The 21450-nt window shown below is 62.4% G+C and overlaps 3 protein-coding genes and 2 non-coding genes across 6 annotated transcripts; 4 read left to right on the plus strand and 1 right to left on the minus strand.

Annotated features, from left to right (window-relative positions):
• The first annotated feature begins 112 nt into the window (after positions 1-112).
• RPS11 (ribosomal protein S11) lies at positions 113-3935 on the plus strand. The gene is made up of 5 exons (XM_015852606.2): positions 113-150; positions 1288-1419; positions 2278-2353; positions 2808-2937; positions 3760-3935. Exons 1-5 carry the CDS (start codon positions 136-138, stop codon positions 3881-3883), a joined length of 477 nt encoding a protein of 158 aa, XP_015708092.1. The 5' UTR covers positions 113-135; the 3' UTR covers positions 3884-3935.
• On the plus strand, positions 2480-2570 carry LOC116652810 (small nucleolar RNA SNORD35). The gene has a single exon (XR_004306029.1). It is a non-coding gene; the product is annotated as a small nucleolar RNA SNORD35 (small nucleolar RNA).
• LOC116652809 (small nucleolar RNA SNORD35) lies at positions 3111-3202 on the plus strand. Its single transcript, XR_004306028.1, has one exon. It is a non-coding gene; the product is annotated as a small nucleolar RNA SNORD35 (small nucleolar RNA).
• A 4980-nt stretch (positions 3936-8915) lies between the features above and the next one.
• FHIP1B (FHF complex subunit HOOK interacting protein 1B) lies at positions 8916-16229 on the minus strand. Of its 2 annotated transcripts, XM_015852564.3 has the most exons (14): positions 16148-16229; positions 15876-15914; positions 14701-14871; positions 13999-14272; positions 13330-13932; positions 13098-13256; positions 12944-13030; positions 12697-12864; positions 12550-12629; positions 11752-11921; positions 10750-11673; positions 10491-10669; positions 10199-10361; positions 8916-9549 (listed from the first exon to the last, which is right to left on the minus strand). In XM_015852564.3, exons 4-14 carry the CDS (start codon positions 14134-14136, stop codon positions 9254-9256), a joined length of 2967 nt encoding a protein of 988 aa, XP_015708050.2. In that variant the 5' UTR covers positions 14137-14272; positions 14701-14871; positions 15876-15914; positions 16148-16229; the 3' UTR covers positions 8916-9253. The 2 variants fall into 2 exon arrangements, with proteins under 2 accessions (XP_015708050.2, XP_085392823.1); XM_085536697.1 differs by lacking the exons at positions 12550-12629; positions 13330-13932; positions 13999-14272; ... (1 more) ...; positions 15876-15914; positions 16148-16229 and having other exon boundaries at positions 13098-13208.
• A 61-nt stretch (positions 16230-16290) lies between these two features.
• On the plus strand, positions 16291-20406 carry CNGA4 (cyclic nucleotide gated channel subunit alpha 4). The gene is made up of 5 exons (XM_015852565.3): positions 16291-16659; positions 16745-16855; positions 16968-17074; positions 17760-18746; positions 19510-20406. Exons 1-5 carry the CDS (start codon positions 16577-16579, stop codon positions 20256-20258), a joined length of 2037 nt encoding a protein of 678 aa, XP_015708051.2. The 5' UTR covers positions 16291-16576; the 3' UTR covers positions 20259-20406.
• The last annotated feature ends 1044 nt before the right edge of the window (positions 20407-21450 follow it).

A 21450-nucleotide genomic window follows, 5' to 3' on the forward strand; every position in this document is an offset into this window, starting at 1 on the left:
CGCACACCCCCAAGCGTAGGCCACGCCCTCCTCCTCATTACGTAACTTCCGGTGCTCGCCCCGCCCCTTCCGGTTCCTCCCCGGATAAGCTTTGCCGCTCCGGACACGCGCTCCTTTTCCGCCGCGCGGTCCAAGATGGCGGACACGCAGGTGGGGCTGTGAGGGGTTAGGCCGCGGGGCTGCGAACCGAACACGGGGGGAGGGCGTGATCCCTATGGATGGGGCACCGGGCGATGGGGGGCGGGGGGAGGAACGAGGGGTGGGGGCCCAGGGCATGGAGGCCTATGGGATGGGGGGGCCTATGGGGTGGAGGCCTATGGGGTGGGGGCCTGTAGGGTGGGGCGTCTATGGGGATGGGGGGGCATGGGATGGGGGAGTCTGTGGGATGGGGGTCTACGGAATGGCGGCCTATGGGATGGGGGGCCTGAGGGCGGGGGGTCTGTGGGATGGGGGGGTCTATGAGATGGGGGCCTGTGGGATGGGGGGTCTATGGGGTGGGGGGCCCTATGGGATTGGGGTCTATGGGGTGGAGGACTATGGGATTGAGGGTCTATGGCTTGGAGGCCTATGGTGATGGGGGCCCTATGGGGTGGGGGGTCTGTGGGATTGGGGGCTTATGGGATGCGGGGCCTGTGGGTTGGGGAGGCCTATGGGGTGGAGGCCTATGGGATGGGGGGCCTATGGTGATGGGGGGGTCTATGGAGTGGGGGCCTGTGGGTTGGGGGACCTGTGGGGAGGAGGCCTATGGGGTGGGAGGCCTATGGGCGGGGGGCCTGTGGGTTGGGGAGGCCTACGGGGTGGGGGGCCTATAGTGATGGGGGCCTACGGTGATGGGGAGGCCTGTGACTTGGGGGCCTATGGGATGCGGGGTCTATGGGATGGAGGCCTATGGTAATGGGGGGCCTGTGGGTTGGGGAGGCCTATGGGATGGGGGTCTATGACTTGGGGGCCCCTACGGGATTGGGGCCTATGAGGTGGGAGGCCTGTGGGCAGGGGGCCTGTGGACTGGGGAGGTCTATGGGTTGGGGGGTCTTATGGGGTGGAGGCCTATGGGATGTGGGGGCCTGTGGGGTGGGGGGTCTATGGGATGGGGGCCTATGGGGCCTGTGGGTTGGGGAGGCCTACGGGATCAGGGGCCCTACAGGATGGGGGGCCTATGGGATTGGGGGCCTGTGGGTTGAGGAGGCCCGTGGGATGGGGGCCTATGGCTTGGGGCCGTACGGGATGGGGGGTCTGGGCCCGAGGTGGGGCCAGGGCTGTGTGTGATGGCGTTTCTCTGTCCCTCAGACCGAACGTGCGTACCAGAAGCAGCCCACAATCTTCCAGAACAAAAAGAAGGCGCTGGTGGGTGAGGGCGGCAAGGAGAAGTTGCCCCGCTACTATAAGAACATCGGGCTCGGCTTCAAGACACCCAAGGAGGTACGGCCCGGCTCTGCTGCTGTGGGCCCTGAGCCTAAAGGGGGTTCCATAGGCACATTGATTAGGTTGGAAAGGAACTCGAAGGCCATTCAGCACCAGCCCCCCAGCAGGGACGTCTCCCATTGCTCAGGGCCTGTTACTGCTGCCTGTGTACAAAGTCCTGCTCCCCTTAACTAATGGAAGGCCATAGTGAGGCCATAGGAAGGTCTTTACAGAGCATTCCCTTCTCCAGGCTGAACACCCTCAGCTGTCTCTATATAGAGCTGTTGTATCCTGTGTGCATCCCTGTGCTGCCTTCTGGACCCACAGCCCCACGTCCCTACTGTGCTGGGGACCCCAGGCCTGGACACAGTGTTCCGTATGGGGCAGTCCCATCTCTGCCCACTGCCCTCTCTGTTGGTGCTGCCCCGGGGGACTGTTGGCCTTGTGAGCTGTGAGTGCACCCTGCTGCCTTGTGTCTGTATCATCCATCAGAAGCCCATAGTCCATTTCCACAGAGCTGCTTTCAGTGACTGATCCCCTCAGCCTGTACTCGTAGTCTGGAATTTTTCCAGCTCAAGTATAACACTTTGCATTTGGCCTTGTTGAACCTTATTAGCTTCATGTGGGCCCTTGTCCAGGTCCCTTTGGATCTCTTCCTGTTGTTGTATCAGCTGCAGCACTCACAGCTCCTCAGCACCATCACTGGGTCTCTGTGCTGCCAGGGCTGCCTGCCCCGACACTGACTGTGGCTCTGGGCAGCCTGGGCTGGTGGTTGGCGACCCTGCACACAGCAGAGAGGGTTGAAATGAGATGATCATTGTGGTCCTTTTCACCCCAGGCCATTCTATGATTCTCCATCTATCGCTTCTCTTTTAGGCTATTGAGGGCACCTACATTGACAAGAAGTGCCCCTTCACTGGTAATGTCTCCATCCGTGGCCGAATCCTGTCAGGTGAGTTGTGCAGCACCTTCAAGCAGCAGCACCACAACCACACGGTGCCACCAGAGTGGGTTAATCACACAGAGCCCTTCAGGGTTGATCTGGAGCTGCTGGGAAGCACAGCTGTGGTCCTTGCGCTGCACATGATGCCATTCTCACGATGGTCTTCCAAGCCTCGTGGTGAAGGGGCTGTGACGACAACGCCACACGGCTTTGCTGATGCGTGGCACAAGGACCTGCTGGTGACATCTCTGCAGTGTGGGTGCTGGTTCAGTGCAGGCAGTGTCGGCTCTAAGAAGTCAATGGAATTGAAGGGCACTGCCTTCACCTGTGAAATAGCACACACTGCTGATACCTGCTCTAAAAGCCTCCATTCTGCAGTAATTAGAAACAGATCCCAGCACGTTTTGCTGGCGGTCTCTGAATGTTTCACACCCATCATCACCTCCCCTCTGCTCGTCCCCAGGTGTGGTCACCAAGATGAAGATGCAGCGCACCATCGTGATCCGCCGGGACTACCTGCACTACATCCGCAAGTACAACCGCTTCGAGAAGCGCCATAAGAACATGTCTGTGCATCTCTCCCCCTGCTTCAGGTGTGTGCCAGCAGGACGGAGCTCTGATCCTCACGGTGCAGAGCTGCAGAAGTGCTGCATGTGCCTGTGTAACTGACAGGTGTATCTAATCTGTGGTGCTCAGCCCAGGTACCCCTGATGTGAGGGAGCAGGTCAGGGTGGAAGGTTCAGTTTTATGACTGGAACTTGTTTGCTGGTGGTGATGTCTGAACTCACGATGGTCTTCAGAGTCCCCGCTGGTGAAGGGGCTGCTGACAACGCCAGTGGCAACTGCTGAACCATCAGACACGTTCCAGTCAGTGCCTGCTGCATCTGGACCCACGCAGTGTTACCATCCTATAGTGCTTGAGGAAGGTTAAAAAAGAAAAGGAAGCTTGGACTGATGTTTCCAAAGGAAACGTTGAGGGCAGAGGGGGCGCATTCAGATGCTGCCATTTTATCTGCTGCACATTCTGTGCACACCTGGAATAGCACAAATGACAGCCCAGCCGTGCTGGCTTAAGGAGAGTTTTGGGTCTGTAAGTGGTGAAGGGAAACTCGTGATGCTGAGGGGTTTCCCATTGGGTGCTCAGTGCTCATCCTGCTGCTCAGTGAAGCTCCCATCTCGTGTCTGGATGGGAGTGACGGGCTGTGGTGGCAGCTTTGGGGCTGACCAGCTTCTATTTCAGCACAGTCATCTCTGCAGCACTTCAGATTGCAGCTCCTTGTTCTGCAGCTCTGGTTATGCAAGGTCACTTGTAGCGTGGTTACACAGCAGCGTTTTCAGCATGTTGTGCTGCCCACGTCTGTGCTGCAGAGCAAGGAGCTGCGGATTCCCACTGTCTGCTCTGCCTTTCTTTGCAGGGATGTGCAGATCGGAGACATTGTCACTGTGGGGGAATGTCGGCCCCTCAGCAAGACGGTCCGGTTCAACGTCCTCAAAGTCACAAAGGCTGCCGGCACCAAGAAGCAGTTCCAGAAGTTTTAAAACCAGCACATGGAGCGTAATTGAGGACAAATAAACCTTTTTTAAAGTCTTCCTTATGTGTGTGATGGGAAATAAACCGCACAGAAACGCAGCAGCTCACACAGACACGTTGAACGGTGGGAAGGGGTGAGTGAGGAAGTGGCGGCTTTGCTGGTAGTTCATGTTTCCTGCTCAGAAGTGGAGCTTTGCTGTGGGTGAGGGGCAGGCAGTGAGTGTTGGCGCTGTCAGTACATGGGGATCAATGCTGTCCCATGGGTCTGTCTTGGCACCGGTGCTCTTCAGCATCATCAGAGACGATGGGTGATGGGCTCGAGTGCACCCTCAGCAAGTTTGCTGATGGCACCAGGCTGTGAGGGATGTGGTTGGCGTGTTGGAAGGAAGGGATGCCGTCCACAGAGATCTTGGTCAATACTAAAGGTGGGCTCATAGGAACCTAATGTTCTTCCTAAGAGCAGCCCTGCAGAGAAGGGCCTGGGGGGGTCCTGGTGGCTGAAAAGCTGACCATGAGCCAGCAGTGTGCTCTTAGAGCTCAGAGCAAATGGGATCCTGGGCTCCATCAGCAGAGAGGGGGGCAGCAGGGACAGGGAGGGGATTGTCCCTCTCTGCTCTGCCCTTGTGAGGCCCCATCTGCAGTGCTGAGTCCAGGTCTGGGGCTCTCAATACAGGAAAGACAGGGAGCTGTTGGAGAGGGTGCAGAGGAGGCCACAAAGATGCTCAGAGGCTGCAGCACCTCCCATACAAAGACAGGCTGAGGGAGCTGGGCTTGTTCAGCATGGAGAAGAGAAGGCTGCGGGGTGAGCTCAGTGCAGATCTAAAAGGAATTTAGATCAGCCTCAAATGTCTCCTGCAGTGGCACATGGGATGAGGTTCTATGGTTGTACAGTGATGATCCACAGTACAGGATGGGGGTCCCAGCTTCTCCGCTGCCCCTGCACTGCGCTGGAAGCACAACCATAGTGTACATGTGATGTGTGGTGCTGCATGGAGTTGCTATGGCACTGGGGATGTTACACCTTCTGGGGCTGCTTGGGGATGCTCTGCCCACTCAGGGAGGCTGTGGCCACTTATGAGGAGGCCGTGCTGCTCTGGGATGCCATCGGATCATAGAATCACCCAGGTTGGAAAAGAGCTCCGAGATCATCCAGTGCAACCATCCTCCTACGGCCAATATTTTCCCACTAAACCGCATCCCTTTGTACCACATCTACACATTTCTTTAACACCTGCAGGGATGGTGATTCTCCCACCTCCCTGGGCTGCCCTTTCCAGCACCTGAGCACAATTTGAGTCCATTCAGTCTCATTCTTTTGCTGTCACCCCTCAACGCAGCCTCCTTTCATGCAGTTGTATGGAGCCACAAGGTCTCCCCTGAGCCTCCTCCAGACTGAACCATCCCAATAACACCCACAGCTCCTGCCCAGCACACCCTGCTCCCCCAAACCAGTGACCCCCCCCAGGACCACAATTGCCTCGGGCTGTGCTGTGAGCAGGAGCTCCGTGCCATGCATCTCCTATAGGGCCTTGCACTGTCACCCAGCACTGCTGCTGAACTGCACAGCTGGTTCCTATCCCTGCCCACAGCTCAGCCAGCAGGAAGCTCAGGTTTCTGTTCGCCATAGATGGCCATTGGCAGCACAGAAACGGAGCTGCCAGTTGTGTGGGGCCAAAAATATGACTGTGAGTCTTGAGGTGGAGCTTGGCCAGCAAGCAGCGAGTGTGCACCGTCCCCAGCACAGCAGTGTGGGTCTGTGGGGAAGGCACAGAGCTCAGGTGTACCCCAATCCCACGGCTGTGGGCTGGCTGACCCCCTGCTGGTGGGGATGGCTGGACTGGATGATCTTCTAGGTCTTTTCCAATCTTGATAATTCTGATTCTGATTCTGATTCTGCTTGTGGGGACGTGGGGATGGAGGCTCTGCATCCATGGGCAGTGCTTGCAGAGCAGGAGCTGCTCCTCACTTACAGACCCTGTGTGTTGCCTTTGTTGGCACCATCAGCTTGGTGCCACGCAGCCCTACACACCCCACAGCTCCCAGTGGCTGTGCTCGGGGTCTCCTCCCTCCCAACATCCCTCCCCATCCCTAACGCAGCCCCAGGCCTGAGGAAATGTCCCTGAGGCCATTGGGACAGGACACTGTGGCATGGAGATGCAGTGGCACAGGGCATGTGTGAGCATCACATCGTGATCCCATTGCACAGGACATGCAGAGGCTCTGCTGTACAAACCCAATATCTCCACGGGGTACAGAGCTCAGCTGTGGGGCTGCAGTGAGGTGAGCTCTGGGCACGGCGCTGGGAGCCTGGCCCCACACGGGCAGGAAATGAGTCAGGGCTGGGCAGGAAGGAAGGCAAGAGGAGACCTGGGTTGCACCATTCCCTGCGTCCCAATGGCCTCCCAATGAGTCCTTCCACAGGTCCCCACTGGTCCCTGTACCTTCCCCTCCAGCTCACAGTGCTCTGCATGCAGCTCGGCTGGGCTCTGTGGGTTTGTCCCCCCCCCCAGACCCTGGTGCATCATCCCACTCCACTCCCAGTCCCTGACTGATGGATGCATTGTGCCACATGGGACAGATCCCATCAGAGCTCCTCCTGCCTGGAGGCCCCACGCAGGCGGCTCAGTGCCAGCAGCCTTTGCATGTTCATGTGCCTGCAGGCACCAGGTTCACTCAGGCATCCCAACAGACACAGGGATCTGTGCCCGGGCCCCCCATCCCTTCACCTGCCCACCCCAGCACCCCCAGCATGGCTCCCCTGCAGGGAAAGTGGAGCACAACAGGAGCTGCCGGGGCTGTTCCATCTCCACAGGGTTTGGGTGTCAGTCTGTGCATCTCTGCTGGTGGAAGTGGTTTCCAGGACAGAAAAATGACAAATGCTGCTTGGGTCTAATTTTGGATCCCCTCCACCCCCAGGAGCCGCAGTGCTGTGTGGGGGGAACAGAGCTGCTCGGAGGCTCCTGCAGCTCTGCAGGGTGGGGGGAGCCCTGGGCTGTCTCTGCTCTCAGCACCCAGACCCCCGGCCCCAGCCCTGGGCACTGTGTACAGAACATTCCTGGCTCTGTTCCCCATCTCTGCTCAAACATCACCCCAGAACCTGCGTATCCCAATGCCACAGAGAACCCAACAGTGTTGGCACTGCTTTGCTGTCAGGGTGCCCCACTCCAGGTTTTCATAATGCCATGGCCGAGCTGCCATGATGTCCTAAAGTCAGACAAATGCTCCCTGAAAGCCAAACCTGTGTTGCCATTGACTTGACCAAAGCAGAGGACCTTCACTTCCCATCAAATGCACGCAGTGCTACCAGCACTGTGCCAGCAGCCTGGTGTCCTGTGAGCTGCCAATGACCCCACAGCAACGACATTACCCTCAGGTGTGTACAGAAAAATCTGATATTCCCAAGTGGAAAATGCTGCCCTTAATTTACATGTTAAGACAGACACCCACATGAACAAGAGGAAGTGCTGACATGCTCCCAGCCTGTGTTGTTCAGGGCTTTTCAGAGGCAGCTTCAGCACAGCTCCAAGCAGCCTCTTCACAAAGAGCAGGGAAGGGCCCAGCCAGCCCATGTAAAACCCCATCCCATCCCATCCCATCCCATCCCATCCCATCCCATCCCATCCCATCCCATCCCATCCCTTCCCATCCCATCCCATCCCATCCCATCCCATCCCATTCTATTCCCATCGCTATCCTCATCCTCATTTCCATTCTTATACAGATTCTCATTCCCATCCCAATCCTTATGCCTACCCATATCCCTATCCTTGTCCCCATCCCTGTCCCTATCTCTACTCCTATCTCCATCCCCATACCTACCCCCATCCTCATCTCCCTCATATCTCCATCCCCATCCTGATCTTCCTTCCATCCCCATTATTCCTATCCCTATCATCTCTATCTCTATCCCTATCCCACCCCTATCCCCATCCCCATCATTCGCATCCATATTTCCATCCCCATCCCTATCCCTATTCATATCCATGTCCCGTTCCCATCCTCATCTCCATACCATCCCCATTTCAGCCCCCACAGCCACCCTGCATTCACACGTCCCATGACGACACCACAAAGTAGGGCAGCACGGGTGATTTTCCCATTACTCTGTTGGTTCAGAGTAAGAGCTTTAGAGAACAAACCCAGCAGGCGGGAAAAGCACCAGAATGGATGCCAAAACCCAAATGGATGAGAGCTGGAATTTACAAACGAAGGTTTAAAACACTGCATGGATAATTAACACCAGCACTGCTCTGTAGGAAGTAGCCCTGGTGAACGTTGGGTTGGTGGCTGTGAGCACGGGCAATGGCCACACCACATCCTCAGTGGCTGCCCTCTGTGTGCATCCAGCCACAGCCAGCTGGTGGAGTTGCTGATGGAGGATGATGTGGAGAGATGGATGCACAGTATCATGGACCACTGGACTGTCAGCACCCTGCTCTGCTGAGGGGCAAACACTGACCAAGGAGTGGACAGTGCAGGATGTGCTGGAAAGAACAGAGATCCCTGGATGGGAATCACCACAGCATGCAGGGCTGGAGCCCACAGCACCAGCATCAACAGCAACCGATGGGCCATGGTGCTGGACAAAGAGCCCAAGAGCTCACTGAGCTGCTCCACCACCTCCTCCAGCACTGGCCACAACAGCACTCCTGGTGCCAGACAACGTCCCCAGCCTCAGCCCCACGGTCCCTCAAGCACAACAGGCTCCAGCGACACCCTCAGATACACCCCATGCAGGGAAGGTCCAGAAGGGTATTAGGGAAAATTATTTCACCCAAAGAGCAGCAATGCTCTGGCACAGCTGCCCAGGGAGTTGGTGGGGGTCACTGCACCTGGGGGTGTTCCAGAACCATGTGGATGTGGCACTGAGGGATGTGGTCAGTGAACATGGCGGGGATGGGTTGGGGATCTTGGAGATCTTTTCCAACCTCAGTGAACCCAAGATTCCATGCCCCCCCCCTACCCTCAGCATGATGCAGTGAAGGAGACCCCAGTGATGGGGTTCCTTCCTCTCCAGCCCCATAGAGATGGTAGCAGCAGTGCCCTCGACCAGACCCTTTATTACAGAAGGGCTTATACACAGCACAGACACACCGGCCCCCCCATGCACCACCCGGCCCCGCACTCCCACCCTGCCCCACAGCCACCCCACAGAGTGGGGCATTGCATAGAGAGGAGCGGGTGGGTGATGGGTGACATTGGGGCCACGGGGGCGGCAGGGGGCAGAGCCAGCCCGCCCCACGCCAGGTGGCACCGTCCGGCCCTGCCGTCCCCACGTATCCCCGCGGCTGCCCAGGGCCAGCTCCCGGCAGAACATTCATCCCAAATAAATTAAAAGGGTCCGTGCCCCGCGCGCGGTTAAAAAGCAGCCACCGGGGTCACTCCTCGAGCGGCTCAGAGAGGAACGGGGAGGTGACAGCGTGCGCCTGGGCGATGGCCGCCAGCTCCTTCAGGAACTCACTGAAGATGACGGCGCAGTACACGGCGTTCTTGACACGCAGCGCCTCACTCTGCTTCTCAGCCGAGCCGCGGAACAGCGTGGACCCCGACAGCGCCTGCAGCACCGGCCCATCCCGCACCTGCTGCAGCGCCAGCTGTGCCGCCTGCCGTGCCCGCGTCGGGCTGTTGGTGTGTCGCAGGATCAGCTCACCCAGCGACGGCTTCCGGCTGCGGGCTGAGGGGCTGCATCAGCTGAGGGGCCATGAACGCAATGCCACAGGCACAGCCCGCGACATGGCACAGGGAAAGGCATGGGGCATGGTATGGAACACAGGGCACAGCCCAGCGCGTGGCCTGGGGTGTTGCATGGGGCACAGCCTGGGGCACAGACCAGTGCGTGACATGAGGCAGAGCCCAGGCTGCATGCTGGGCCATGTGCAGCCCCCAATGCAACGCAGTAAAGGGCAGGCAGAGATCAGTTCGCATGCAGTGCCACATGCAGCCCCCTATGCAATGCTGCTGAGATATAGGAGCTGTGTGCTGCAGTGGAGCAGAACCCAGCGGTCTGAGCAGTGCCACATGCAGCCCCCAGTGCAACATAGCCCTTAGTGCAATGCAGCACAAAGCAGCAAGGAAAAGGCAGACCCAAATCTTGTATGCAGCACCCAGAATTGCACAACACCCCAAGGCAACACAATATGAAGCCCCTGAACTCTGGTGCCACAGCCCCTTCACCATGCCAACCCCCAGCCCTTCATGCAAAAGGTCATGAGCTCCCCATTTCAGAGCAGCTCCCAGATCCCATATAGTGCTGTGGGCAACCCCACACACAGTGCACCCTCAGCACCCCCAGCCCAATGGCAGCAGCTCTGTCCCCATCTCACCCAAAGTCTCTGAGCGACGCAGCGCCGGCACAACACCCGGTGCATCAGCCCAGTCCAGCTTGCCACGCGCAATCAGGTACTTCTTGGCCTTGAAGAGCAGCATGGGGAAGTCCTCCTGGCTGGCAGCAAAGCTTTCAATCTTGTTCTTCACCGAGCCAAGCACCTGTGGGATGGGACACAGAACAAGATGGGGATGGATGGGAGGGGAGAAGCAGCGGGTAGCACCGCGGACAGCGACAGCAGCACCACGGACAGAGCCGGCAGCACCACGGACAGCGCCTGCCCACCAAACCTGCAGCAGAGATTTGACGCTGGGCTGGAAGACCATGTTGGTGTTGAGCAGGAAGGAGCGCAGCAGCGGCTGTGGGTAACAGGCCAGCTGGGCCACCAGCCCCGTCAGCAGGAAGTTCACGTAGAGGGAGTTGTGCAGCATGTTCTCCAGCTTGCCAAACAGCACCGTTATGAAGGGCCCTGTGGGTGGGTGCAGGTGTCAGGGAGTGACCGTGGGGTGGGACACGGAAGTATTCCCGTCCACGCCCGTTCAGCCCCACCTGTGAAGGGTTGGCTGTGGGGCGGCCCCACAGTGCGTGGTGGGCTGGCCACGGCCTGTGCCAGAGGGTCCAGCACCCGCACACGGCCCAGTGCCTCCTCGCCCTCAGGCAGAGTGGCGAAGCTGGCGTAGGCCTCCTCCTCCTCACGGGACAGCAGTGGCTCAGGCGTGGCAGGCGGTTCAGCCTTGGCCCCGTTCTCCATCTCGGCCTCAATCTCTCGCAGCTCCTGGGTGAAGGTCTCAATGCTGACGCCTGCCCCATTGGGTTCAGCTGGTGCCTTGGCCAGCAGCTCCTCCAGCAGCGAGTCCACCGAGCGCGGGGCCTCCCAGCCTGCAGGCTGCGCCCGGGCCCCATTGTGTGCCAGCCCCTCACCTCGCGGACTCCTGCGCACTTTCTTCACCACCACATCCCCCTCAGGCCGCCCTGGCTCCGTGTGCCCATGCGCCCCATTCACCAGTGCCCCCGAGTCCCGTATGTCAGGGCTGGGCCCCACAGTGTGGGGCTCACTGGGGCTGGGAGCCCTCCCTGCCCCCTCCTCAGGCAACCCTCGCTTCTTAGTCCGCGGGGTCGGGGGCCCCGGGGCGCTGTCAGGCAGAGGGGCCACATCGGAGGTGGCTCCGGGGGCTGCGGGCTCCTCGCCATCATAGGGGGCCGACCAGACGCGGCATGCCCATGCACAGCGGTCAATGCTGCGGCGCGCGTCCCGCAGATACTCCAGGTAGTTCCTGTCCAGCTCTGCCACCTCCTCCCAGCGGGCGGCCCGATGTGCAGGGCTGCCACTCGGTGTGCCTGGGGAGCGCGGCGCTGTGCTGGCTGCCTCTGGGCCGCCACTCTGCTGCCTCATGAAGAAAGAGAGACGTGATGGTGTGGAAGGCCGCGGCACCAGCACTGCTGAGGATGCGTCCACGCTGGGGCTGCTCTGCCCTATGGAGAGGAGATGTTGCTCAGTAGTGCAGGGCCGGGGGTGATGCACTGTGTGGACCTGCAGTGCTGGTGCCGTACCCTTTGCCCACACCGTGTGCTCCTCATCACGCTCTGGCAGTGGGACATTCTCAGGGCAGCAGCAGCGTGGGATGAGAGAGAGGAACTTGGCGGCTGTCTTGCCATAGATGTCCAGGTCCCGCACAGCCCGCTTCTGGCTCAGCATGACATGGCTGCAGGGCAGCAGGTACCTGGTAGGATGCAGGGCTGTGAGCAAGGATGCAATGGGACGGTGGGGCAGGGGCAGCAGGGAAAAGCACCATGTCATTCTGCTGTGTCATTTCAACCCCTGGGGACACCCCCTATGAGATACAGCTGTGCCTATCCCACTACCAACATGATACCCCAGCCCCATCCCATACTGCCACTAGACCCTGTGGGTATGTCTCCCATACAAGTCCCTGCATACCACAACCATGTCTGATTCTAGTGCCCACGTGGCAATATCCCGACCCCATCCCATCCTCCCACTGGATCCCCTGGAGTCGCCACCCTCAGGCCTCAGCCATGCCCATCCAGCACCCACTTGGTGACACCCCAGCCACCTGCCATGATGCCACCCCTGGGACACAGCTCTGCCCTTCCCAGCAACCATGGTGACACCCCAGCTCTTTCTCATACTGCCCATCAGATCCCACGTGCCCCCCACAGGACACAGCCATGCCCATCCCAACACCCACGTAGCACCATCCCAGCCCCATCCCATCCCACATCACATCCTCTAGAGATGCACCCCATGTCCCTGCATGCCATGGCCACGTCTCACCCCAGTGCCCACGTGGCGATGCCCCATCCCAGCACCACACAGCAGGGCAGTACCTAAGCACCAGCTGCAGCATCACATCCTCACAGTTGAGACTGAGCAGCGTCCGGAAGAGGCTCAGGGACACCATGCAGAGCTGAGCATGGAGGAGACATGAGGCAGCTGCACATCGGGGTCCCCCCACGCCCTGCCCCACCACTCACCCGCGAGTTGCTGTTGATGCGGCTGACGAGCGTGTCGAGGATGGTGGCGTTGTCGTGGCGGTGCAGCAGCACGAAGCGCAGGAAGGTCTTCAGCAGCGCCGTCTCACTGACACTGCGCAGGAACAGGTCCAGGTAGGCGGTGCTGGCGATCATCTCCTCGATGGAGGTCTGCATGGGGAGCAGCAGCTGGAAGTGCTCTGTGTGTACCACAGCATGCCCCACAGCACCACTGATGGGACGCCCCTACCTTGTGCAGCGCCGGCCCCATGACGGGTACCAGGAACCCATTGTGCACGTAATCCACCAACTGCTTCTGCACCAGCGGGTGGGCGACCTGCAGGGTGCAGGGGTCAGGGCTGCACATGCCAGTGTGCATCGCCCCCCGTCACCAAGAGCCCCACCTGGATGACGGCGTTACAGAATTCCAATGAGTTCATGAAGAGCACGAGGGAGGAGACCCCGATCCAGTCCTCGCGGCGCAGGCAGTGCCAGTCATCCCCACGCACCTCGATCTTGCGGGGCAATGAGGAGTACAGCGCGCTCAGCCCCGTGGCCAGGACCTGTAGGTACCAACACTGAGCGTGGCCCTGGGGCACGTGGCACCCAGCAGCTCCGGCACCGCACCGGCCTTACCGGGCAGAAGTAGGAGTTGTCGGTGATGGACTTGGCGACAGCGTGGTTGCTGGCCGACATGGCCATGATGAGCAGCAGCGCGTCGCGGGCCTGCTGCCCCAGAACACCCTCATGGTGGATGAAAGGGATGAGGAGGGAGAAGATGATGAGGTTGGCAGGGCCCTGGTCAGTGTGGCTGTGAAAGAAGAGCTCCAGGATGGCGGGCTCTTTGGCCACCGAGACGCAGAGCTGGTTGAGCAGCAGCACCAGGCTGTTCTCCAGCGGCGCGGAGGTGGGCTCGGCGCAGAGGCTGAGCAGGCGCAGCAGCGGCGTGAGCACGGCGCGGTGCCGCAGGAGGGGCTGCCGGGCCTGGCTGATGAGCATCTCGTACAGCTTGAGCTGCTCCACCTTGCGCTCCTCGCCAAAATCACCCTGCAGGTGCCAGCCCAGCAGCCGCTCCAGCAGATTCTCGGCCACCACAAACTCCAGGATGGGCCCCGTGTTGGCCTCACCGCGCGGCCGGTCCTCGGCCAGCAGGTTCAGCAGCTGGTAGGTGTTGTTCCGCACTGCGCTCAGGTCATCGGGGGCCGGCGTGCAGCCGCGGCGCTCCAGGATGCGCAGAACCTGCAGGCAGAGCGCTCAGTCCCACCCTAAGGGTCGCCCCACACCCATCGCCCCGCAGTGGCTCACCTGCGCCCAGTGGTTCTTGAAGACCATCAGGCAGGTCTCGGGGTCGGCGGTGACAGGGCTCTGCAGGCTGGCGCTGCGGGCAGCACGCTGCCCAACCCCGCGCGGGGTCAGTTTGCTCAACCAGCTCATCCTCTCCATGGGGACGCGGTGGGGGCACGGCTCAGGGGCAGCGATGTGGTGCCCCGCAGGCCCGGCCTGATCCGATGTCTGTGCAGTGCCGTGCAGGCACGGGGCAGCAGGCAGCAGGCAGGGCCACACACTCCATGCTGCTGAGCTGTGGGGAGATTGTGCAGCACAGGGAAGGGGCAGGGAACCATCCCAGCACCACCCCAGCACCATCTGACACCACCCCAGCACCCCCCCAGCACTGCTCCTGCCTCAGCGCAGCCCCACACCCCACCCTCCTGTGGGCAGCTCTGGGGGTGGCACTGCCCTGTGGGTGCCTTTGTAGGAAGGGACGGAGGTGACTGAGCGCCACAGCTCCCACACCATGAGTCACACACCGTGACCCTGAGCACAGCCAACGGGGAGGGCAAGGGTGAAGGAACTGCTGCTGCCGCTCTGGTTTGGGGATGGGCACGGAGCTGCACAGCCCGGCCATCAGGCCTCATGCACACCCACCCCCATGGCACAGCCGAGAGGGACAGAGCCCAGAGGAGCAGCCCCACAGCCTGGAGGCAGCGGGGAGGGGATTTCACCTACCTGGGAGCGAGACCTCACAGGCACAGCTGGAACCCAGCGGCACCACCGTGTCCAAGTGCAGGGCAATGGATGAGAGGGCTCTGAGCAGCACCGAGGGAAGGGGGTCCCAGAGACGCCTCTGCTGGAGGCACCAGGAAGGAGAGGCTGCCAGGAGCCAGGGCAGGACAGGAGCTGGGACGGACAAGGAAGTGTGGACTGGAGGAGGGCTGTGATGAGGGCTGTGACACAGCGCTGCTCCACGCCCAGAGCTGCACTTTGAGCCAGGAGCTGAATGTGGGGCACCGGGGGGCACCGCAAGGGCTGTGCTGGGCACAGGGAGCAGCCATGGCACAGCACCCCACACACAGGTCCCCGTGTGCTCAGCACCCACACACAGGTCCCACGTGGGACTGAAGGTGTGGGGCCCAATCCCTGTCCCGGGGATGCTTCGTCCCACAGCCACCAACCCCGGGGCTGAGGGAGCCGGCACAGCCCTGTGGGGCACGGGGTGGGGGTCAGGGGCAGGAACAACGGGCAGGGACAGCACCGAGCCCCCCAAGTGCCCACTGTGCCCTAAACACACTCCGTGCCCATCGGGGGCAGGGCAGGACGGCGGCACCGCGGGGCAGCAAAGCGGCCGTTCAGGAAAGGCCGAACCACACGAGGGGAGGGGAGGGCAGCAGCGGCAGCAGCTCCGGTCCGGTATCGCCGCGGGAGCCGCACCGGTTCCGGCCCGGCGGGGGTGGCATCTCGCCCGGCGTATTTCGGGCGGCTGCCAGATGTATTTATACCACGCGCCGAGCAGCTCCCGTTGCACCGCAGCTGCGGCTGCTAAAGTTAGAGAGGGAAGAAGCGGCTGCCACGGCGCTACCGGCACCGGGACGGAGATGGGGCTGACGGCACCGATCCCGACCGACCCCACAGCTCAGCCGGGCCCCGTTTGGCACCGCAGGAACCCAACGCGATCCGCACGGAAGCGCTGTGGGTGGGCTCCGAGGAACGGCCGCCGGCCCACGTGGCACCGGGCGGCACCGGGCGCCGGTGTCGGTCCCAGCCATCCCGATCCCGCGGCCACGGGGCACCGAGAGGGGAGGGAACGGCACGGGGAGACCCAGAACCCACGGATGAGGCGGGAGCTGCGGACGCGGGGCCGGACGCACCGACAGCGGGTGGAGCCGCCCCGCCCCGCCCGGTACCTGGGGCTGAAGGTCGCGCTCGGTCCGTCAGCGCGGATCCTGCGAGGGGAGGGAAGCGGCGCTGAGCGCGACGTGGGGCCGAACCCCCCCCCGGGACCCCCCGGCTCCGCCCCGCTCCGCCCCCGCGGCCCCGCCGCCCCCCGCGCCCCCGCCAAGGGCACGGCCCGACCCCCCCCCGCCCCCTCCTCCTCCTCCCATCCCTCGGTCCCACCCGCCCGGTTCGTTCCCGTTCTCCCCCCGCCGCCCCCCCCCCGCTCCGTTCCCGTTCTCACCGTCCTCCCCCGCCGTGGGCCCCGCGCTCCCGCCGCCATCTTCGTGCCACCGCCCCACGCACCGCGCGCAGCGCCCCGCCCCGCGGCCCCGCCCGGAGCACCGGGAAAAGGCGGGGCCTGAGAACGGGGGGCGGGGAACAGCGGGTCGGTGCGGGGCGACGTGCGGGACAGCGGCCGGTCTGACACCACCGCGACACCGGGAGCCGCGGGGCCGCAGCGGGAGCGGCCGCCCCCGGGACGGCTCAGCGCCGCCATCCGGTGCCCGCCGTGTCTCGCCATCCCCGCACCCCGAGCCCCGCCCCGCCCCGCACGCCGCCCTCACGGCCCCGGGGGCCGCCCGTTGCCAGGAGCCGCCCGCAGCCGTGACCGCAGCATCGCGCTCTGCGGGACCCCCCGGCCCCGCCCGGCCCCGCCCGGCCCCACCGCACCATGCGCGGCCTCGGCGCGGTGCTGTCCCGCCGCTGGGACTCAGCCCAGCCCCGCACCGACACCGACACCGGGCACCGACAGCGGTGAGCGCGGCTCCCCTTCCCCCGGGCACCACGCGGGGCGGGAGGGTGCGATACCCCGGTGCGATGTCAGCGCCCCAACCCGCAGCGCCGCCGAATCCCGGGGCTGGATCCTGGACCCGTCCGGGGAGCGCTACTACTGGTGGCTGAGCGCCATGGTGCCGCCCGTGCTGTACAACTGGGTCGTCATCATCTACAGGTGCGGGACGGGACGGGACGGGACGGGACGGGACGGGTCGGGATGGGACGGGACGGGATGGGACGGGACGGGACGGGACGGGTCGGGGCGGTGACGGCTCCGGCCGTGCCAGGTGCTGCTTCTCGGGGGCGCAGGAGCGGCACGCAGCGCTGTGGATGAGCCTGGACTGTGTCAGCGATGCTCTGTACCTGCTGGACATCGGCGTGCGTCTAAACACCGGTCAGTGCCCGCACAGCCAACACGTGTGTTGGTGCAGGGGTGTGCACAGACTGTGTTGGTGCCGGGGTGTGCACAGACTGTGTTGGTGCAGGGGTGTGCTCACACCGCACAGGGGGAGGGACCCACCTTCCAACCCCCCTCCCTGCACCCCATGGCAATACACAGCACTCAGCAGCCCTCTGCCCCCACCTGCCCCTCCTGGCACAGCACCACTTCAGAGCCCTTCATCCCCTTCAAGTCACAGTTTCCCCTCCATTTGTACCTGAAGGGAGCATATATTCAGGAGGGGAACGGCTGTTTGTGAGAGTGGGCAGCGATAGGACAAGGGGGAATGGTTTTAAAGTGAGACAGGGCAGGTTTAGGTTGGATCTTAGGAGGAAGTTTTTCCCCCAGAGGGTGGTGACGCACTGGAACAGGTTGCCCAAGGAGGCTGTGGATGCCCCATCCCTGCAGGCATTCAAGGCCAGGCTGGATGTGGCTCTGGGCAGCCTGGGCTGCTGGTTGGTGACCCTGCACACAGCAGGGGGTTGGGATGGATGAGCACTGTGGGCCTTTGCAACACAGGCCATGCTGTGATTCAGTCCCCCCATCACACCAGCCCATGATCCCCCCCACTCCTATCCCTACTGCCAACCACAGAGCCCCCCATCCCTCTGAGCCCCCCCAGCCCGGTGCTGCCCCACAGGGTTCCTTGAGGACGGCATCCTGCTGCTGGACCGGGGGCGCATCCGGCGCCGCTACCTGCGCTCCAGCAGCTTCGCATGGGACGTGGCCTCATTGCTGCCCATTGAGCTGCTGTGCCTGCGCCTGCGCTCAGCCCTGCGCTCCAACCGCTGCCTGCGCACCCCGCGGCTCCTCGAGGCCTTCGACCTCCGTGAGACGCGCACAGCTCACCCCTACGCCTTCCGCATCGCCAAGCTGATGCTCTACGTCTTCGTGGCCATCCACTGGAACGCCTGCCTCTACTTCGCGCTGTCGGTGCGCCTGGGGCTGGGCTCTGACCCGTGGGTTCACCCCAATGGGAGCCAGCCCGGCTTCGCGCGCCCGCTGCGGCAATACCTGCACAGCTTCTACATCTCCACCCTCATCCTCACCACCGTGGGTGACACGCCGGAGCCTCACCGCGAGGAGGAGTTCCTCTTCATGACAGCCGGTTTCCTGCTGGCCGTGATGGGCTTCGCCACCATCATGGGCAGCATGAGCTCCGTCATCGCCAACATGAGCGCGGCTGACGCCTCCTTCTACCCGGAGCACGGCCCGGTGCGGCGCTACCTGCGGGCTCACGGCGTGGCAGGGCGCTTGGTGCGGCGCGTGGCCGCGTGGCACGAGCACCTGCGTGCTCAGCGCAAGCTGGCGGAGGAGCACGTCGTACTGCGGCACCTGCCCGAGAAGCTGCGTGCCGAGGTGGCCGCCAGCGTGCACCTACCAGCACTGAGCAAAGTGGGGCTGTTCCAGAGCTGTGAGCGCGGGGTGCTGGAGGCGCTGGTGCTGCGCCTGCGCCCGCAGGTCTTCGGGCCTGGGGAGTTCATCTGCCGGCGCGGTGACGTGGGCCGTGAGATGTATTTCATCCGCGAGGGGCGGCTGGAGGTGCTGGGGGCTGACGGTGTGACGCGGCTCGCTGTGCTGGGAGAGGGGCTCTACTTTGGAGAGATCAGCCTCATCAACATCCCCGGTGAGACCCTGCCAGGGCCCTGGGTTGACGACCCCATAGTGCCACCCCTGTGCTGCCATCCCCAAGGTGCCAACCCCTTGGTGCCATCCCCACAGCACCATCCCCATGATGCTATCCCCAAGTTGCCATCCCCTCAGTACCATCCCTGTGATGCCATCCCCTCAGTTCCATCTTCCCAATGCCATCCCCACAATGCCATTCCCTCAGTGCCATCCCCATAGTGCCATCCTCCCAATGCCATCCTCATAGTGCCATCCCCTCAGTGCCACCCCCACGATGCCATTCCCTCAGTGCCATCCCCATGACGCCATCCCCATAGTGCCATCCTCCCAATGCCATCCCCTCAGTGCCATCCCCGCGATGCCATCCTCCCAATGCCATCCCCTCAGTGCCATCCCCGTGATGCCATTCCCTCAGTGCCATCCCCAAGATGCCGTCCCCACAGTGCCATCCTCCCAATGCCACCCCCATGATGCCATCCCCAAGTTGCCATCCCGATGACTCCATCCCCATAGTGCCATCCTCCCAGTGCCATCCCCACGATGCCATCCCCTCAGTGCCATCCCCAAGGTGCTGTTCCTGTGCCACCCTCCCACCCCCACGTCCAGCTGGTGCCGGCAGAACCTGAGCACAGGCTGCAGCCAGGGCACATTTCGGTACAGTGAGCACGGCTGGTCCTGGAGCTGCCCTGGTTCTGTCCCTGCCCCGTGTGCCCTGACGGTACCGCCACCATCCCATCCTAACCATAGTAACGCACCCTCAGGGAACCGCTCGGGGAACCGGCGCACAGCCGACATCCGCAGCATCGGCTACGCAGACCTTTTCTGCCTGGCCAAGGAGGACCTGGCGGAGGTGCTGGCTGAATTCCCCAGTGCCCGCGTGCTGCTGGAGGCCAAGGGCCGTGAGATCCTGCTGCGTATGGACAAGCTGGATGTGCACGCCGAGGCGGCGGCAGCAGCAGCTCGGGAGGAGGCTGAGCGCCGAGCTCAGGTGCTGGAGGAGGCACTGGAGACTCTGCAGACACGAATGGCGAGGCTGCTGGCCCAGCTGGAGTCCAGTGCCCTCAAACTGGCGCTGCGCATCGGGCGCCTGGAGAGCAGGGGGCAACAGCGCGGCAAGTGGGGGCAGGGGAAGGGCAGGAAGAGGAGCCCCAGCAGGATGCAACGGGCCGCAGCGGGAGGGGAAACTGAGGGGCCACCCCCCAGGGCACAAGATCCCACTAAGGCGCAGGGTCCCACTACTGTGCAGGGTCCCAGGGGGGTGAAGGGTCCCGCCACAGCACGAGGTGCCATTGGCATAGCAGGTCCCACAAGGACACGTGGACCCACCAGGGCATGGGGTCCCAGCAGGGTGCAGGGTCCCCCGGGTGCACAGGGTCCCACCAGGGGTCGGGGTCCCAGCAGGGTGCAGGGTCCCCCTGGCACACAGGGTCCCACTGGTGCACAGGGTCCCACCAGGGGTCGGGGTCCCGCAAGGTCTCGGGTCACACAGCCCAGAGGCCGCTGGCGTTGAGGGCCATGGACCTGCCTGGCTGCCGGGTGTGCATTAGCAGCGACAGTCGGTGCTTCGTGACAGTGGTTGCTGGGTAATGATGACAACAACCGCTGGGTGATGGTGACAGTAGTTGCTATGTAGCAATAACAACAGTTGCTAAGCAGCAGCAGTGGTTGTGGGTGAATGAGAAGCGTGGCATCGTAACCGGGATGGGAGATGGAGGGATGGGGGGGAAGGGGGCGGGGGGCTCCCAGCACAGCAGGAACAGGGACTGCGCTGGTCAGAGTGGGGTGGGGATGTGATGGAGATGGAGATGGGGACAAAGACAGAGACAGCGTTGGGATGGGGATAGGGAAGGGGCACAGAGGCAGACTGAGATGGAATGGGACAAGAATGGAGCGGGACAGGAGGGGAAAGAAATGGCAGAGTGGGAGGTGACAGGGATGGGGATGAGGGTACGAACTGTTGGAACAGGAACAAGGGTTTGGACAATGATAAGGAGGGAATGGCAGGGGACAAGAATGAGAGTATGACCGAGACAGGGGTAGGGACAGCTCGGGGTGGAGATAGGGTAGGAATGGGAAGAAATGGGATAGGAAAGGGAAGGAAAGGGAAATGAGGGGACAGATCAGAAGGGAACAGGGATGGGGATGGAGAAGGGACAAGGATGTTTGCTGGGTTCAGAACGAGGACAGAGATAGTAATGGGGATAGGACAGGAATGGGGGTGGGTAAAGGAAGGAATGGAGATTGGGTTGGAACAAGTGTGGGACATGAATGGGAAGGGGGATGGCAACGGGGATGGAGATGAGATCGGGCGGGATGGGGGAGGCAGGAATGGCGATAGAGACGAGAATGGGGATGGGGTTAAGGGTGGGAACCACGGGTGACCCAGGGTGGGGTTGGGACAGGAATGGGGAAGGGGATGGGCGAGAGGGTGGGAAAGGGAGAGGACGAGAGAGGGGAGGAAAGCTCGGAAGGGAACGGGGATGAGATGGGACGAGGACAGGGATGGTTTGGGGCGAGGCCGGGACGGATCCCCGCAGCGCCGAACGCGGCAGCCGTGGGAGCGGCCTCGCACCCCCGGGGGACCCCGGCGCGGCCCCGGCTGAGAGCGGCCCAGCTGCAGCAAACAACGTGGGGTGCTGCGCAAACAGCGGCGGGGAGAAGCGGGCGGTGGCTGCTCGGGCACGGGGGAATCTGCGGGGAGC

This window comes from Coturnix japonica, chromosome 1, assembly GCF_054131305.1.
Source record: "Coturnix japonica strain WE chromosome 1, WE-NBRP24, whole genome shotgun sequence".
In the NCBI taxonomy this organism is placed as follows: Eukaryota; Metazoa; Chordata; class Aves; order Galliformes; family Phasianidae; genus Coturnix; species Coturnix japonica.

Bases quoted from the DNA above. Each gene is read 5' to 3' on its own strand.
- RPS11 (XM_015852606.2), top strand. The intron at 1,420-2,277 runs GTACGGCCCGGC...CTTCTCTTTTAG, and splicing joins GCTTCAAGACACCCAAGGAG to GCTATTGAGGGCACCTACAT. The intron at 2,354-2,807 runs GTGAGTTGTGCA...GCTCGTCCCCAG, and splicing joins CCGTGGCCGAATCCTGTCAG to GTGTGGTCACCAAGATGAAG.
- CNGA4 (XM_015852565.3), top strand. From the start codon at position 16,577: ATGCGCGGCCTCGGCGCGGTGCTGTCCCGCCGCTGGGACTCAGCCCAG. The intron at 16,660-16,744 runs GTGAGCGCGGCT...CCCAACCCGCAG, and splicing joins GACACCGGGCACCGACAGCG to CGCCGCCGAATCCCGGGGCT. The intron at 17,075-17,759 runs GTCAGTGCCCGC...GCTGCCCCACAG, and splicing joins CGGCGTGCGTCTAAACACCG to GGTTCCTTGAGGACGGCATC.
- FHIP1B (XM_015852564.3), bottom strand. From the start codon at position 14,136: ATGGAGAGGATGAGCTGGTTGAGCAAACTGACCCCGCGCGGGGTTGGG. The intron at 11,922-12,549 runs GTACTGCCCTGC...GCATCCTACCAG, and splicing joins ATGCTGCAGCTGGTGCTTAG to GTACCTGCTGCCCTGCAGCC. The intron at 10,670-10,749 runs GTGGGGCTGAAC...ACCCACCCACAG, and splicing joins CCACAGCCAACCCTTCACAG to GGCCCTTCATAACGGTGCTG.